This window comes from Columba livia, chromosome 2, assembly GCF_036013475.1.
Source record: "Columba livia isolate bColLiv1 breed racing homer chromosome 2, bColLiv1.pat.W.v2, whole genome shotgun sequence".
Taxonomy (NCBI): domain Eukaryota; kingdom Metazoa; phylum Chordata; class Aves; order Columbiformes; family Columbidae; genus Columba; species Columba livia.
In genome coordinates, this window is record NC_088603.1 from 110,360,567 (window position 1) to 110,380,206 (window position 19,640).

At 38.9% G+C, this 19,640-nt stretch overlaps 1 protein-coding gene across 50 annotated transcripts in view; it reads left to right on the forward strand.

Annotated features, from left to right (window-relative positions):
* Nucleotides 1-2,676, forward strand: part of EPB41L3 (erythrocyte membrane protein band 4.1 like 3) — a 148,553-nt gene extending 145,877 nt beyond the window's left edge. For 46 of the 50 annotated variants that reach the window (XM_065053201.1, XM_065053204.1, XM_065053188.1 and 43 more), the window contains one exon: nt 95-2,676. Coding sequence is in view for 4 of the 50 variants with exons in the window: in XM_065053224.1 (XP_064909296.1) it covers nt 95-100 (6 nt within the window). In the remaining 46 variants the exon portion in view is untranslated. The remainder of the gene's footprint in view (nt 1-94) is intronic. The other 4 variants (XM_065053197.1, XM_065053233.1, XM_065053236.1 and 1 more) reach the window with 2 other exon arrangements.
* The last annotated feature ends 16,964 nt before the right edge of the window (nt 2,677-19,640 follow it).

The following is a 19,640-nucleotide window of genomic DNA, read 5'->3' on the forward strand; positions in this document are numbered from 1 at the left end:
TTCAAATAGCTTTTGTTACTCGAACAAATTGACAAAATCTCCTTTGCAAGAGAGTAGTTGCTTCAAATAATTAACTCAGTTCTCTTTCCTGCAGGAATGACCTAGTTTGCATATGAATCTGGACATGCACACCAGTAGGAATACGAGAGCCCATACGGAGTCTCAGTTCCAACCTGACTGGCTTGTATCTGTCTATGGAAAATTTCAGTACAGAAGAATTGATCTTGACTGTTAATAAAGAAACTGGCAGAGATACCTTCCCATAGAAAGCAATCTGAATCAGCAGCAGTTAAACAATATTGCATGAAGCAACGATAAAATTACAGAGAAGCAGCATTTTTAATTTTCTTAAAATGTCTAAGTTTTCAGCTATACCTGCACGTTCATAAACAGTATCAACAGTGATCTCATGTAACACATAAACAGTTCATGCCTTTCACAGTTTATGAAAGTCTAAACAAATTAAAATTTGTTAGGTGGCAAGCCTTTTGTTTACGGATATTGTAAATGAAGATTACCCCCAAAATGCTAGAAGCTGTATAGGTACTGTGTATAATGTTTTACCACACATTAGATGTGCCAATAACACAGTTTATTCAGTAAACAACTTGAATCTTATATTTGTTTGATCTGGTTTTATTACTGCCCGATAAACGATGATGAATCTTTACTCTTATCAAAATATTTAAATGCTTACGAAGTGTGCTTTGTATACCTGACTGAATACCTTATGAGGTAGTAATTATTTTAGTATACTAACTTTAAAGATTTTTGTCAGCATTGTTCAGAGTCAGCTTCCAGTCACCCTTCACAGATCCTAACCTTGTAAATTATATGTAGTTATTTTGGAGAAAAAAAAAATCTGTATTTTACTTAGTTTTCAGCATTAGAAAATTATTAATCTGAAATAACCGTGATGGTTTTCTATTGATTTCCCTTTTGTTCTCAAAAGAAAAAAAAAAAAGAGAAAAAAAATCTGTTTGAGAATCTGGTCAGCATTTACTATCTAGTTCAGAGTCAAGCCTTAACCTGTACAGAACATCCACTGAAAAGTCGTTAGTGTCCAGCTATAATACCCACTGAAGGGATAGCGTCCATTACACTGTCAGCTGCATCACAACACATGGTGAATGTATGTTTCTGCATAGTGAAATAAAAGTGGTAAATGCATCCAAAATTGTATCGTTCTGTGTCTAAAAGCACCTAGTGTTTTTTAATAATCAAAACATTAAGTTAACATTTGTAAGACATCACAGGTTTTACTCATCTGCAGAGTAGACACATTTTGTCTTCAGCAGCTAAGCTTGCACTGTACAGACAGTTGGAGTTAGCAGAGAATCCAAAGGGATGACAACAGTGTTCACCTTTGGGCAAATGATGTTGTCAAAGGAAAAGGAGTATTTGGTTCCTTCTGCTTTCTCTGGCTGTGTACCATTTCACCGAAGCTACATGAAGGATTTAATGGTTGCTTATAAAGTAAAGGCCAGTAGTGCTTGATCCAGATCCACTCTCTGCTCTGAAACATGGAAAAAATTCTCTTTGAAGCAGGACTTATCAGTTCCTTTTTTTTTGCTATTTTGCCACATCTCATTGACACTCCCCTGATAGTTCAAGAGAAATTCCTAACAATTAATTCACTGTTCAATATGTATTTCCTTGCAGGATTGAAAGAAATGAGTACAAGCAGACTTTTCAGGACATAAAGGGCCAAATTTGCCCTTCATTGTTTACACAGGGCTCCCTCACATTGAAGTCAATGGATTTGGCTTCAGTGGAGAGCAGGATTTGACCCGGTGACTTGTTAATAAATGTTTATTTTCTTAATTTAGAAAGAAAAATAGTATATATAGAGAGAATAACCTGTAGATAATAATTCAAAGTAATATCCCAAGGCTTTTAAAGCTTTGCCCTTACTCTCCAAAATGTCCTCCTTCCACCACACATTCTTCATGCCTTTAATCCAGAGTGTTAACTATGTAACTCCCCTTACCACCGTCCTTGCTTACCCCTCACCTCATGGCCAATGCAAAGATTACAGGCTGTTGTGATCTTTGATGGACCTCTCTTCCTCCTCCTGGTCCAAGAGCATCTCTGTTCTCTGCCCTCTCAGTGACAGTAGGCTCAGCTCCCTGGTGCTGCCAACACCTGGCAGTATCCAGGGATGGAGGAGGTACTCGCTCTGTGTCTCAGCAAATGTCATGCCAGGTCCTCACTACTGCATCAAGAGTTTAAAAATAGACTCTGAAGCCATATTGATCTTCCTTCAGGTGCCCCTCATGTTGTCAGCTAAGAAACAGCATTGTATTACCTCAGAGAGATGCGAGGCGACTGCACAGCCTTCTCTCCAGAGTTAGTGTTATGTTTTAGCATGGCTTGAGGAGATTGTACTATGGTGATACTGCACAGTATGTACGCTGCCTAAAGATATTGTATCGTAAGAAGTTAGTCTCCTTAGAACGCTCACCGCTAAGATACAGCCTAAGCGTGTGCAAACTATGAGGAGATGAGAGTGGACAGGCAAGGACACCTTGGTGCCACTGTTGGCAGTAGACCCTTGTCTAGGGGATGGTTCCTGGAACTTTGGAGCTTTGGTTTTTGTCAGAAACTGTTTCTTGGGTTGTCTGCCTAATGCTGTGCCACATGAAATAAAGAACACCTGCCTGTTTCTACCAACCATCTTTTGTCTCTGTCTCTTCTCATTTATTGTTGGTCTTTGTCCAGCTTCTCAACGTAAAACAGCTTAGAAAACAAACCATCAAATATTATGTTGTTTGCAAGCACCATTATGAACATAGGAGACAGCCTCACTTGGTGGAACTGGAGTCGCGGCTTCAGGACCTGAGACCTGGCTGCGCTTCACCACTGGGACCAAAATGGCCACGCAGAGCTTTGCATACTAGGCAAGACTGGGTATAGCAAGCAACCACAGCAATTGTGACCATTACAGATAAATAAAGACTTAATACATTGCTGTGGCATTTTTAAGGCTGTTTGAAATCGCTTAACATTTATCCCTCTGAAGTTTTTTAAGGCTGTCCCATCACAAATGGCAAATAATGGTGTTCTGTGTTCAAGCAGCTCAGAAAAATTTTAATGGGCCTGTAAATCCAGATATTAGATCAAAGCAAGGGTTTAACAGCTTCATCTTACTTCTTCCTAGAGCAGATTTAGGCAGCTGGTAAGGTGATATAGCTCACCTGCACAACAATTTATATCTGCTGAGATTTGTAGTTCCATATAAATAGTTCCTCATGGCAAATAAATGGGCTTCAATTTGGCAAACACCCTGAGATTTGACAAATCTTGCTGCAGATTTCTTGCCTTAACCCAAAATAGTTCTCTCGGCTAAGATCAAAAGGCCCATTACAAACTTCAACTTTACATCTTCGCTCTTCACAGGTAATAAGGGTGAGGTAAAGAAATCTGTTCCCCTTTTTTATATGGGAGCAATAATGGTTCAGGTTCTGCAGAGCTGGGAATCAAACCTTAATTTTTTTAGTAATTTTTCCTAGTCTAGTCTATTAAAAGTTTGCAACATGCCTGAGGCAATGCTAAGATACACTGCAAGATTTTTTTTTAATGTTTGTTAAACACACCAGCAGCACATATGATATACTCTTAACTGTATTGCTCAAACAAAATCCTGTTCAATCAAACTGACTGGCATAATTTTATATTCTTAGTTACCATACACTCAGAGACACTACACAAGAAAATGTTCCTAAGGAACACAGTTCAAACTAATACCAAAGAAAACCTCATTTTCATTTGACTTCAGCTATTACAAAGCGTTAAGAAGAAGGTGGTGCTTTTCAAGTTACGTATATCCCAAACTACAGTTGACTGTTTTGAAAATTCAACTCAGCTCTTCTGTATTGTTAACTTCAAGGAAAATCCTTCACTGGGTAATTTGCTATTCCCAAGTCTTACATCTACTTTCTCCTGAAGTACATAAAAGGGTAACATTGGATAATGAGACGAAATGAAGAACAGTTGCTATATTCTTTTCTTTCCCTTCCCCTCCATTACGTAAAGAAGCAAATACTTGTTTTTAAGCATTTTCTGTTGGTACTGAACCTCCTTCAGTTGACTCTCCTGATCTAATCTCTTGAGATGCCTTTGCAATTTCTTTTGCTCCTGACACCCACTATCTGTAGTTACAGGCTTCAAGTGTTGATGGTTTTTTATGGCTAACTAAATGTCACCAAACAAACTTTCCATCAAGTGGAGTAAGGCAAGAGTCCTCTCAAACAGGATCTGGGACTTGGTGAACTTGAAAAATGCTTCCTATGACAACAGGAGCTCAGCTGGACCTCCTGAAGTCCCCTATAGATCCCAAGGCATAGTGGTGGTTTGAGGTGCTATGGATGGACTATGAGATGACTGTAGGTGGACTAAAGGATGAATATGAGAAACACTGCTTTGCACACTTTTTTAAAGAAAGAGGAAATGAAGCACTTTTCTTAAATCTATAGATTTCAGAGGTGCTATCAGTCTTACACTGCAAACGATGGTTTGCTGTACCTTTTGTCATTAATGTTATGCCACATCAGGGAAGAGGTTGGCCATGGCTGGTCTGGGTTCCTTTAGAGCAATACAGAATGCCAGCTTTCCTAGTAAAAATTTGGTCATGCACTCAAAAAACACAAGTTATCTATCTTATAGGTCTGTCACAAATAGGGATTTAGGTTTAAATAAAAAATGAGGCATATTCCTGATGACCTTTGAAGATCCCTTCCAATCCAAACTATTATATGATTCTATGTTTTTCACAAATTACTGTATTCATTAACTGAAACCAGATTATTCTATTACATTGGAAATACTGTTAGGCCTTGTTCATAGCACAAGTTACTCTAGTTTATGACATTTGATTCCCTCCTCCACCCTTATTTCCGTCTCCCATTCAAGAGAAGTCCTGTTTCTCAGCTAGAACTAACGACTGCTGTAAAGATCTGTTAGCAGGACATTTTCAAAAATCTCAGTCAAGTCTCTTCTTTCTTCTGATGCTCCCAAATGGAGCTATAACCTCCATAAATCAATGATCTCACTCATGCAATTGAAATGACCATCACTCACTGTAAGTAGGATTAATGGCCTATCTTTGAGAATGTTTAGAGTGACATAGAGGGAAAACAAACAAACAAAAGGAGTACTGACACTAGAAATTATTTTCCTTCTTATACACATTTGATTTTTACCTGTACAGTCTATCAGGTCTGTTTCCTCCAGTACAGAACTTCAATAAGAACCTTCCTTCCATACCTGCTTCTTTTTTCCAGTGTTTACTAGGAATTGCTGCTTCATTTTCTAGAAGTATCTTTGCCATCTGCTTTGCTGGTGAGGTGCACCGTGACTCTTCTGCACACAACAAAAGCTTGGGTTACAATGTAAACTAACCTGAACTGCAAAACACAAATCCCAGAACATGGGGAGCTTTGGAGCTGCCTGTATTTCAACCCAGAGCGGTGTATTCCCATACCAGTCCTGCCTTGCAGTGCATTTGTTGCTTTTAAGTGCTGGGCATATGTTCTTTGGTGGATAATCCTGAGTGACTGTAGCATAAAAGATACAATATTAGACAAAACACGTTAAAGGTTTCGGGAAAGGCATATCATAAATCATACAACCAAGCAAAGAAAAAAATGAAAGCAATATATCTGAAGGTACAAAAGCAAATAATTAAGAAACCTTCAAAGCCTCTTCCAGTAAGAAGAGTACAGCTAATATGATGCTTATTCCTTCCTTAAATCAAGAGTGCCGCTACCACAGATGTCCTTCCTCGATGGATTTATGAGGTTGTTTTGCAGACATTGTTTTTTTGGTCAAATTCCACTGATGGATTTGGCATATGAAGGCTTCTAAATGCATTTATATCCCTTTAGTCAAATCTCCAATCCATATAAGACTTCGAGAAATGCGAATCTTGTTAGATAGTCACAGAGGTGTTGACAGGCAACGCTTGTCCTTAGAGCTCCTAAATTCCAGGCTACTGGACAATTACACATGCACATTCCCACAGAATATTATTTTTTATAAAAGTATTGCTATGAAATTGTCCTTGAATATGCATTAAACAATGGATTTTGGTTTGGTTTGGTTTTCCATTCAAAATGCCATCTGGTGGTTGAGAGGTCACAAACTTATTTTTTCCCTGCAATCAGATGCCATATGTCAGTACAAAAACTTTTTTTCATATCAGTCTTTAAAGGGAATATGTGACATGAAAACACTTCAACATGTGGCATACTGTCACAGAAATAAAGGACTGTCTTGAACATCTGCATGAGCTGGTCCTGTGACAAGGAAGCTTCTGCAAATTCTGGGAAGACAGCCTGTAACTGTGTCTTATCCCACCACTTCACAGTTATTTTAAATTATCTTTGTCCCCTCTTGCTTTCTTTCATATTTTTCAACTTAACCCATCTGTGTTTGACCCATCAGGCCCCTTTCTTCTGCATCTCTCTCCTTTCCAACTTCTCTCCTGGGTTTTGAGCAGACTGCATCTGCTGTTTCTTTTTCCATTCATTCTACCATTACATCCTATCCTACTTATCAACCTCCTTTAAAGTCTTGCTAATTCTCACTGTCCTGCAGTCGTCCCCTCTCATCCTTAATAAGTTCCACTCCTACAATGGAAATACATCCAACTCTTAAGTACATATTTCTTTGCTTTCATATATCTCTTCAAATTTCAGCCTTGGTTCATTCTTCTTATCACTGATGTCTTTCCCATGGCTGTTTTTATCAAGCAGTGTTCTCTTTGATTTTTTTTTTATAGCCACTTTCTCCCTCTTCAGCCATCATCTGATCTCTTTCAGCATCCACCCATTCTCTCTCACATTGACACTTGGCCCTTTTATTTTTTTCTGGTCCATTAGCTTTGATGGGTTGTCATCTGCTTTCAGACTTTTCAAACACCAGCCCTAGTTTCCCTGCTCCTCTTTCTGACCTGTCACTGAAAAACATTCAAGATGGAAATCCTGTAGATAACTTTCCTTCAGTACAGAAAAGCCTCATTTTTTTACAATGTTAAACAAGACTCCTATTTAAATAAATCCCTCCAAGCTGATAATTTATGTGCTGTCTTGTTGTCTGTACTTCTTTCTGCACTGGGTCCTGCTCATATCTTCCAAGGAGAGCAAATTTTAAAAGCAAAATGACTTTTATCACCCTCACAACTTCCATCCTCTTAATCCTCAGCTTCCCCTTGCCCTTTTAACAGACATAGAAGTTTCTTGCCTGCTTCAGCTTCTGACAACCTCCACACATGTTCATGATTGCATCCTAAAGATATTTTTCATGATATCAGGCTTATCTCCTAAATCTTTAGTTCCTCTCATTCTAAAGATGTCTACTCTGGTCCCCACCAACTCTATTTCACATCCAGGACCATGTTGTTGGCATTATCTGGAGCTGCTCTCTACCACTCTGCAGGCCAGCATGTTCTCACCCACAACAGCTACCACATCATATCTGATTGCCTTCTCCAGATTCAGGACCAGTATTCTGCTGAGATTCTTTGTGACCTGTCCTCTCTGTAGACACATATCCAACATTTTTATCTGAATCCTGTCCTACTCTCTGAGCTCAGTTCATTCCTCCTGACTTTCCAGCTGCTCATTTAGCAACAGACTCCTTGTCTTTCACTCCACTTTTCTGTAGGAATCCTTGGAGCTCATGGTGTACATTCAGTCTCTCTTTACACTGCCTCCCTGCCATCTTCCCCATAATGTGTATTCAGCCAGCTCATGTTTCTCTCACTTGTTGAAAGTAAGGTTAGTATAGCTTATTTTTAACCAATTTGTGTGTATTTACAACTGCTGCACTGTTGAGCAGAGACAGCTCTCTCACTCATATTACCCCAGAAAGATTCCTGTGTGAAGGCAAAATGGAAACATCCCCCAGAAAACATTATATTTATTAGCGTATGAGAATGAAGAGGGAACATCATTGCTACATTGACACCCAAACTGTTCTGGAATAAAGAGGCAGTTTTATTTCAGATGATAAATGTGCCCCATGGCCAAAAGGTCATCTTTACTGGGGCCCAGTGTTGCACAGGTTCTGAGTTGGAGCTGGTTTCTACCTAAGCTGCTCAGAGCAAGGACTGAGGAACAGGACTGTCTTCTCCCACTTTTGTACACTTGACCTCTACATAAACCCTAGGAAGGCAGTGAAATTATCCACATGAGGCAGGCTGCTGTGACACAGCCTGAACAAGACAGATATCAACTCTCTGATTATATGCATCACTGCATTTGTACTGAAATGGTGCATCAGCATAATTTTTTCAGTCATGCCACTACACTCTCCTTCAGTGCATTTAATGCTGCACTCACATATAAATCTGAGTAGTTTTAGAAGGAGGAAGAGACAGCACAAGAGACACAGACAGAGCAAAAGCTCTGCCATAGCCTTATGGATGATGAAAACCTTGGCTGACACCCTGTATGTTCCATCTCTGTTGTCAAGTACATCAATCAATCCAGCAATTAAAGCTAATGGATGTTGGGACAACAGTAGCAACAGTTGGCTCCCTACCCAAATTTTATCATTGTATCCCATTGTTTGGCCAGAAGTGTAAGTACATCATGGAAAGCTGATTCCAGTCTCTAGAATGAAGTAGGTCAATCTCTTATTGATAACTAAACCTGCAGTGTCAGAAAAGCCACCTAGTGCTCTGGCAGGCCAAAACCCATTATTCCACTGCTTTGGAAAAAAAAGTTTATTGTTAGGAAAAAGTGATGGGGAAAAAAAAAAGGTGATGAGAATAAAAAACAAACCAAACCAAACCACTCCACACTCTGTCAACTGAGTTAACAAAATTCCTCTAACAGCAGCAGCATTGTTCACATGTTATGGTGGGAAAATCAATTCCTGTGACTGCTTGGGGGCTATTCAGATCTCCTCTCCCACCTGAGGTAGTTACTAAATGAAAGTTAACTTCACCTGAGGCTGATGCTTGGTCCTACCTTGAAGGACTGAGAATATAAGGATGGTCTGGAAAAAATTTATTCAGAGAATGAGTAAGGTGTTTTCTCTTCACTATGTGTGATGGAACTTATTTGTGACCTGGGGTAGGTGATATGACTGAAGAATAAGGTAGGTGATAATAGTTCAGGATCAAGAAAGCTACTTCTTATGACTGAGTCTCAGTAAAAAGAGCTCGCTCTAATGCTGAATTTTTGTGCTGTATCTATGGCAGTGATGTTTTATTTCTTTAAGACAAAAATTATGATGGTGGAGTGTTAGAAAAATCTTGTGGTTATTCATAAGTGAGCTGTCCTGTAGCAAAAAGAAAACCTCCACATATGTATGAGTAAAATAAGGGTGTTTTTGTTGCAGTAATAGGTACTCCAAGATGGTTCAGAACAACACTAAGTGGGTTTTGTGATTTTTATTTATTTATTATTTATTTTTAAGACAATGAGGTATGGGGTAGAGTGGTATATAGAACACAATGGGGTAGACTTATGTATAGAGAACACAACCTATTTGTCTAAGTGATTCTTTGAAGAATACTAAATCAGCCAAAATGTTGTATTGTGGGAGTCATAAAACATGTTGCTTTATGAAATAGAACATATCTTCTGTTAGCCTCTGTCCTATAAATATAGCTCAATATGCTTTTATTTTTCATTGCAATCATATATTACTAGTGTTGCTGTCTCAAAAAAGACTAAAAATATCAAATGATTAATATCCATTCAGCATGTGAAACAGGCATTTTTCACTTTTACAGCCTGTTACTTAAAAACCATGATGAACGGAGATAAGAATAGAAAATGACATCCCCATAATGTTGCTTACTTCAAAAGCATGTTTTCAGTGTATATAGTACTAAACCAAATCTCTAATCATGTCTTTAGATGCTGACAACTATCTTATTGTTTTATGATATCTTTAATGTATCCCAGGGAGATACTACAAGAGTGTCTATATCTAATGCATGCACAGCTCCAGTTGCTGGCTTTCTGACACTACTGCTGACAACTCAGTCATGAGCACAAGTGTCACATGGTGTCTAGATTCATGATGCAGGAGCAGGCTTATTTGCATTTGCCCCTACACAAACAGGCATGAGATTATGAATTCATGTGAGCAAGCTCAAAGGTATTTCTACACTAAACTAGTATTATCTCCATACCTACATGTAATTCTGCAAAAGAGCTATTGCTGAGGCTCCAAAGTGATCTGATTCCAGCTGTGCATCCTTGGCTTATGATGTCCATCTTAAAATATTTGCTTGGTCAAAGCAGACCTCTGTATGCTTAGCCATGATGACAAGTAGATTTGTTATACATCAATTTGTAAAGCAAATATTGTTTATCAAGATTCTTATGCTCTGTGTTTGTGACAACAAATACTTCCTCAAATGCTTCCTGCCTCCAATTTTTTACTGCTGGAGAGAGAAGTAACAATCTTTTGACACAGTAGTTGTGTCTAAGGCTTTCTAATATAGACATCTCATCCTCTACATCTTCCCCCCAGGGGAGGAAAAATTAGACAAAGACAGCACGATTCTTCTCTTGGGAACATACTGATAGATAGAAGTCATAAGTCCATGCAGGCTTTGCTTGCGATGGGGTAAGCCTTTGTCTTCGAAAGATGTGCTATCTGAGAGCACTGGATCTGTTGGTGTCTTTTGCATTTGGTTTGCTGTAGTCTCTTCACCAGCCTTCTCTGCTCAGCTACACTTTAATCTAGAACTCCAATGGGGAGAAATCTGCCTTGCCTTGTTCCATTTCTGCTTTCTGTGTTTCCCCCAGCTATTCTTCAGTGTTTTGCTTTGTATGCGTAATGGGCTACTTGATATTCTTCACCCACCACCATCTTTCTTCTAACGAAGCTTTCAGCTTCATCTCTGTCTTTCCTCTCTGGGCTGGTGTCATGGACATGCTTCATGTTGAGCTTCACTGCTGTTTTCCTGGTAAAAGAAAACAGTGACACAAATCACAAGACTAGGACATCTGATTTTACTAGTCTGGATTCAACCTGCAAATATACTATTCCTACCACCTTGATGACAGAAACTTTCATAGGCAGCCGTATCCATGCAAGGTGACAGGGAAACTTTCCTGCTGCCTACTTACTTGTCAGCCAATACCTGCGGCCTGTTCTGAGCCTCTCATGATGACAAGCAAGACTAGGAGTTTTCAATGTTATAAATACCATGTATTGGGTCTCAGTCCCCTTCATGGATCTGACAGAGCGCTAATCTTTGTGCAAGCTGAACACAAGTGCATAAGATAGCTACCAAAAGAAAAGCTCAAACACAACTAATGTAACCTCCTGCTCACCAATTTTCTTTAAAAACAAACAAACAAACAAAGAAACTACACACACAAAAACCACACATATCTATACCCATTTATCAGCAACTATTCCATACCAATGCCTACCATCATTCACCACATTCATTGCTCTTCGAACCCTGCTGCTATTGCTGATGAGCAGAAGTTCACAAGTGCAGTGAGAGTTACTATTATTGCCAGCTAGAGTCAATCAGGAAACTAATGTCAGCCTAAATTCAACATATCCCATTGTAAATATTAAGGTATAAAATTATTAATCTCATGAGCAATGGAGAATAAGTTTATTTCCTTCAATATATTTAATAGGAACTCATTTTAAAGTATGTTCAGTCATTTGGTGTGGAGAAACAGCCAAATCTCTCAAATTTACATACAGGTGATTTCCACAGTAAGAAGAATATCCTCAGCTAAAACACTGCAAAAACGAAAAGAAGGTTAATACTTTCTCCCAGAAAGTTGTAGCAACTCATGAAAAGGCTAAAACTATCAGGACAAATGAGAAAGGGCACTAGCTACTGTTCAGCAGTAAGAGAGATTTCACCTTCACAAATGTTTACAAATACGGTTTGTGTCTGAATGTATTTTTGCTTCACTTGCAAAGAGATGCTTATCCTGTTCACAACAGCTATCTGCTGTCATTCAAGGGTAGATTCCTCCACATGCTCATGTTGTATGTTATGCTGTTCAATGGCATGAGCCATCAGGATCTTGCTTTTGCAGAACCTAGGAGTACCAGAACATTAAAAGCAACTCCTTCTCTTTTCTCGTTGCTGTTTGTTGTGGTTTAACTCCAGCTGGCAACTAAGACCACACAGCTGCTTGCTCAGCCCCCTCCCCAAAATGGGATGGGTGAGATAATCAGAAAGCGGGGAAAAAAAACTTGTGGGTTGAGATAAGAACAGTTCAATAGTACAGCAAAGGAAGAGAAAAGAATAATAATAGAATATGCAAAGCAAGAGATGCAAAATGCAATTGTTCACCGCTTGTGAACACCAATAGCCTGTTTGTTCCTGGGCAGAGGTATTTCCACCCTGGCCAACTCCAGTTTATACACTGAGCATGACATCACATGGTAAGGGCCCCTTCGGCCAACTTGAGTCAGTTGTTCAGTTTTGCTCCCTCCCAGATTCTTGTGCACCTGGTAGGGCATGGGAAGGCACAAAGTCCTTAGCTACCAAGCAAAAGCTAAAACATCAGTGTATTATCAATGTTCTTCTCATACTAAATCAAAAACATAGATACTAGAAGGAAAATTAACTCTATCCCAGCTGAAACTGGGACACTGTTATACATCACATTAAAAAAAAAAATCTTCTGATAGCTATCAGATCAGGCTTACCAAAACCTTGCTCTAGACCTGAGATAAATTTCAGAGGCAACTGCCATCTCCCAGGTCTTTCAGAAGACTGCCTCTGAAGTAATTTCTTTTTCTAGATCTCACTCTTGGTGACTCTCTCTGTCTTCATTGCTCTGCAGCACTCGAATGTCTGCTAATAATACAACACAGTTCAGCACTGATGGAAGCTCAGCAGTGAAGGTCAGATAGCAATTTTCTTGATTAATCACCATCTTCATGTGATATGGAAGCCAATTGACCAAGAACTGATGAAATTTATGCTTTGAATGATGACACTGTCACTGCCCTGCATGAGCTCAGTGGGTTCAGCTACTAGGGTGGATTTTGTGTTTCTAAAGTTTCGGGGCAGAGGTCTAAAAAGCCATGTTTCAGCCAGACAAAGTTATCTGTGGCTGGCAAGCATAAATATAGGCTATGAAAGTGTGGCTATATTTGCCCTGTGTTCTCCATGATCTCATCATAGGCAGCCAGAAGTATCCTGTGACAAAGAAATATCAGCTAGGTGGAAAAACTGTCCCTTAGATTTGATATTGTTTGCTGTGTCTTTGTTGCACTGCAAATACGAATGAATTGGGCACAGCAGTGGGAGTTAGGAGGCACAGCTTCATATATGCAGGTGGGAATTTTGGTAGGGACATGTCTCAAGACATGGAAATATATAACGTGAGTATTAAAGAACGTGTATTCCTTTCTGCAGTGACAGACAGAAGATGAGAATCTTGCAAAATGCACACATATATTGAGTGATCCTCAAACAAACCCTAACCCTGCTAATTTTCTCTGCATTTGGCTTTGGAGAGTGTTACAACATAGCTAAGTGTGGGTTGTATGCGGTATATCACCTTACAAGCACTTGCCCTCCTAAGTGCCTGCACACTACAACAGAATGTGAGGTACCACACAGGATAAAAATGAAATTATGATGGTTTCTGAAATGCTTTGTGTATGTCATATACCTAAATAGAAGGGCTTCTGCTACAGAAATGAATGACATACAGAAACTATATCAATATAAGAGGTGATGTTTATAGCTGCTGTCATTTTACTCTTGCTTCTGCTAAGTTTCAGGCTGTTTTAAAGACTTCTCTGAAATTGGGGCTTCTACTTTTAAGGTACCAACCATATGGCCTAAGCTGCCCCCAGCACATTCAAGGACTAGTCCCATGGGCACTAATGGGAACAACTAACAGGATGGTCTAACAGCAACAACAGCCACATTCCCTCATATGAATGTATTTGAAGCAAGAGCCATCCTAGCATTTTTATTTGCTTAAATATGTATGGAAAATTGCTTATTGTGATTTTATCAGCTATGACAGCATATAATTGAATGCATATAAGGCTGATGCAATGAAATTCGGTTTACTTCCATTGCTAACTATATATCTTATTAATACAAGAGCAAATCTGAAAATTGCTGCAGTTAGAAAACATCTCTAACTTAAAAAAGTGCATGAATAACCCTAACTATCATTACAGTGAGTGATACCATTATGGACAGTGCTGGCCAGCAGGTGGAAAATTCTGTTTTGACTGTGGTTAGCTGGTAGCCTGAGAGAATGATAGTAAACATGCAATAGCACTGTTGATACACACACTTGCTTTATTTGAACATATCTTCACCTAAGGGGTATGAAGATCAGCAATGTCCAGTTGCATTTGATTTACACAGAGCTGATACTTCAGACGGAAAAGCCTATGAAGAGACAGAACCTCTCTTAAAGCACTCTATAGACTTTCAATTGGCTTTACCTGCATGAGACCCACCATTGAAATGATGATCCAGACTGAAGGCATTACTTCCTGTAAATTGTTCTACTTGAGAGAGGGTAGCCAGAGCTATTATGGCGATGCTGCAAAAATTCTTCTCCTCTATCCTCTCTGTCCCTTCCTCCTTTGACTTACATTACATACAGACACTGGGACTGAGAGGGTGCTGTAATAATTCCCCAACTGTGCATATATACTGTGTTATTTATGGAAGATCTTTGAGAAGCTGCTTTATCTTCTTCAGTGTCACAGTTGGATTATTGGTGACTAAGTTATGAAGCTTCTCTAGGGATTTCCAAAAAGAGGTTCATTTTTAGCATGTGTTTCTCTTCCACATTTCTGAAACCATCTCTCTGCTTTCATGTCAAAACAAAAAAAAAAACAAACAGGAAAGAAAGCTGCAAAAGCTAGAGAGTAGAGAACAATGCTTAGCCATCCACCTTGAATTCTGTGAATAATAAATTGAGATTGAACAGTAAATACAGATTAGTTTAGTTGCTGATGCATAAAATAATCAGACTGTAAGCTTGCAAATCCTGCTGCAGATGTACTGTAAGTGATTAATGTAACTCTACCTTATTTTGAAATCATAGCACATATCAAGCAAAAAGGCTTGTTATATTGCTATCATAGGCCGTAGTTATATCAGCTTTGGCTGAGATGTTGGTGGGCATTCAAGACCAAAGTATGCATTAAGTAAAGTGAAATGAGTAATGTTTGGGATGACGATAAGGCATGATTGTTATTAATCTCTTTGTACTTACAGAGACTGAGCAATGTTCACTTGCTCCAAGTAGTCTGGCAGTCACAGCTGCTGAAAATATTTGTATGTGCTCTGTGCAAAAGACTCTAGTGGACTGTGGTTATAAAACAGAAATTCTTCAAAAGAAGCAAATGTAACTTCTATTTATTTACATGGGGCTAATAATTCACATGAGCCTGTAACTTACTGAAAGTTATTCTTCCTGTATTTCATGCAACTTGTATGGTACTGAAGCACACAACATGATAGCGACTGCAAAGCCCACATGCCTTCAATCAGTTTTGAGGAACACATGCATTTATACTGGGGACAGAAGCAGGTGGAAGAACTTTGGTCAAACAAGCTGGTAAGGAAAGTCTGTTTTGGCAGAAATTTTGACAGTCCTGTGGCTGAACAACCAACACTGTTCTCAGACCAAGTTCAGCTGTTCAACAGCATCACACAAGAAGAAGTGGCACACCACAGCCAATTATCATTCTAGTGTGCTGGATCTACATCCCATGGATCTTTTCCAGTCTTCCCTTTTATGCAAGCTCTTCAGCTCTGGAAAATTCATAGTTTTCCTGCCTCAGCAAGAAGCACTCAGCAGTGTTATAAATTCTTGCTGTGGCAGAATGATTGCAAACAGAATTATTTGCCATACCTGCTAGACTATACCTTTTTTATGCTATAGTCATTGCAATTCTAATTTTGGTAACTATTTGCCAGTATACATAAGAACATATATTATCCCTGGGAATTCTTGTTCATCAGTTGAATGCATCTAAACACCTCTCTGGAGGTCATAGTCAGACTGTTTTGCCATAGGTTAAACACTACCAGCTACAATATAATGGCACATTTTGAAGCTTTCCAATGGTAGCAAAGCCAATCTACACCTATTAGGGTGCCCTGAAAGACTGTTGAAGAGTGCTGCATTTAAAGTCAACAGCAAAACACGGTCAGACCAGAGCTTCAGAAAACCTCTGTGTTAGGGTTTTTTTGTGTTGGACTTCACAGGAAACTAGCTGAAAAAAGAAATTGGTGGTTTGGTTATTTATTTATTTATTTATTTATTTATTTATTTATTTATTTATTTTTACAGCCAAACCAACAAAAAAAAACCAACAACAACAAAACCAAACCAAAAAAACACACCAAACCTTAGTTCCTTTGCTAGAAGCATTCTACTCTGGTAATTCCTTGAGTGAATTGACACCAGTGTTGCAGTCATATATATTAAAAAACAAAACAAACCAAAACACATTAATAGGTCTCTACAAAGTGAGGAGAATTTAAGCTATTGAATAGTGATCCCTTGAAATCACTTGTGGCCACCTGTCACTATGGTCTATACTGACAGTGGAGGAAAGTATTTTGTTGACAGCTACACATTATTTGCTCATAACTACATTTTTTTTTCCAGTCCAACAAATGTTGAGGACTCTTTAACAAGCCTCTGGAAGATGCTAGACAGCCAAGAAACAACTGAAGGGAGAGAAAATGAGAGAGAAAAAAGGAGAAAGAAAATCTTCCCTGCAAAATACATTGTATTCTACAACTGGGCTGTGACCAATCTCCTGTATCTGCACTTATGAACAGAAGGTTGGTTCTTAATATGACAGGAACACGCTCTCTCCAGACCAGTGCTGCCTTTCAGAATAGATAGGACAAATTTGATGGCCTAATGGGCTACCCTCTTTCCTTGAAGATGCAGAGTTCCCATAGTTTAATTAACATGACATTGATACAAAGTGCCTTTCATTCTCCTAGACCTTTATACAATTATTTGTTCATTGCACCCCTCACTAAGTGCTAACCCACATAAAGGAGGTAGGAGTTGTTTCTTTACATCAAGCAATAGAAGAGTCTGATTTCTAAGGATTTGGGATTATAACTTTGGTAATGGTCCATGTTGAGGGGAAAATCTGAGTGACTAAGCAGTTAAGAGTGCATCACAATGCAAATGCACAGAGGAGCACAGTGAAGATTATTAGAATAACCTTAATTCTGCCTTCTTTACCCTTGGAGAGCTTAACTTCAAAGCACTATTTTTCTTTTAATACAGGCCTTTGGCAGTTGCAGTATTTCATTGACTGGCAAGCCAAAGAGAACTATTATAATAATCTAATTTGACCTCCTATATAAAACAGGACATTATGTCACTTGCTGCTTTTACTTTGAGCCAATTAACTGGTGTGTGACTAAGCATGACTTTCAAGGCATTCATTTTTTCACTTCAGGATTTCAAAAGATGGAGAATCCATTAGTTTTCTTGCTGGTTTGTTCCAACAGTTAATCACTCCCTCTGTTTAAAAAAAAAAAAAAAAAATGTATGCTTCATTGCCTATCTGAATGGTTTCATGGTCTCAGCTTCCAGCTATGGGCAATTCAGGTCTTTTGTCTTTGGACTAAAGATCCCTTTATTCACTCACTATTTTCTGCCCATTAAGTTAAGTAAGTGTCTTAGCTGCTGTAATCAAATCATCCTAATGCATTCTTGTTGAGGAAGCTAAACAGCTTGTGCTTTTAAAGTCTTTGACTGCAAAACACTTCCTGCAGCCCTCTAAATAATTTTAAATCTCTTTTCTGTTCCTAATATTTTTTCCTGCATTTTTTTCATGGGAAACATGGGAACCAGGACTGTGTTCAACAGCAAATGAGAGACTGATATCAGTCGTGACTCCACCAACTAAAACTATGCAGACCACCTCCTTATCTCAGCTTACCCATACATATATATATATATATATATATATATAAATCTATATGTATACTTGTGCAAAAATTACACAGCCTCTTTGGGACAAGTACCAATCTGTCACATGAAGGACATTCATTTTATACTATGATATCTGTTACCCCCCCTTTTGTAAATCATGAAATACAGAAAAACAAATACACCAAACAACAAGGCCCACTGCCAACAATAGTAAAAGTACAAGCAGATAGTAAGAGGAATGCTCTACCATGGGACCTGCCATGACTCCAAGCCCAGGGTCCATTGTGGAAACACTGGTCCTTGATCCAAGGATGCTCTTAGCAGTCTAAGCTGAGTGGACCCTGCTGATACCGCTGCCTTTAACAGACCTGTGCCAGTCCAGCCTTAGATTTGACCTTCATGCTTCTGTGTTATTTTCTTTCCATACCATAGCTTTCCACTTTCATTTCTCTTCCTGTTTCTCCTCTGTGTGAGGAGTATTTGAAGCTACCAGATAAGACTCCCTCTTCTGCAGTGTTCTTGTAACTGTGCCGCCATAACCATCAGCCAAATGTGATATCTTAAACACCTGTAGGGCTAGTGCCTATTAGTTGCATCTCAGAGTTGCCTGAATGCAATGTGTCAGACTTGTTCTTCCAAAATGGAAAGGTTGTAAGCATGAGGAAGCACCAGAAAAACTTCATTTTCTATTTTTATGTTTGATATTATTTTATGTATGCCTGTCATTAGAAGGTAATTAGAAGGAAGCTAGTTTGAATAACTGATGCTACAGACCATTAGAATTAATTCTTTCTCCAGGACAGCTAATGTCACCTTTAATACAACTGGAGAGACTGTCAGTTCAGGGAAGAGAAGTGGATACTGAAGTTATTCCTTCTTTTTCTGTACTTTTAATGACTGGTAATGAAGGATACATGTTTGTCCATGGGACTGAGAAAGTTGTAAAGCCAAATCTTAACTTCATAATGTTTTATGACATCAAGATAACTCTTTTAGCTTTCTAGGCCCATTTATTCCCTCAAAATGAATCAAACGCTTCTCCCATTATCTAAATCTTTCTTATTCTTGAACAGGTTACAATCAATGATATTTAACCATTCTGACAGAGCACTGAGCGTTTTTGCCTCTAGCCCGAATCCAGCTCGGTTCAAATGTTTTCCTCTAGTTATGTGTTATTGGTGATGCATTTTCCAGTGATCTTTAATGACTTCACTATTAGATGAGATCAGTTCTGATTTCCACTTCCATTATCATAAAATCATTTCTATGCTTTCTGCAAATATTTCTATTCAATAGTGACATCAAAAATGCAGGTGTTGACAGGCTAAAATCTTTCTGACCTCCTAGGGGGAAAGTGCTGATGAAGGCTTGAAATGTGCAAACTTGAACAGTCAGAGAAAGTGCTTTACATTCTAAAATTTGCACTTCTTTAAAAGCGTGAGTTCATGGTTATTAGCAAATGTGCAGAAAACCCCATTATTACAAATCAAATCGGAGCAGGATAATGAGAAATATAACCAAATCTTAAAGCACCTTCCACTACCCCCCCCTTCTTCCCAGGCTCAGCTTGACTCCAGATTTTCTCTACTCCCTCCCCATCCAGCAGCACAGGGCAATAGGGAATAGGGGTTGTGGTCAGTTCATCGTCAGTTGTCTATGTGGCTCCTTCCTCCTCGGGGGAGGACTTCTTACATTCTTCCAGTGCTGCAGTATGGGGTCCCTCCCATGGGA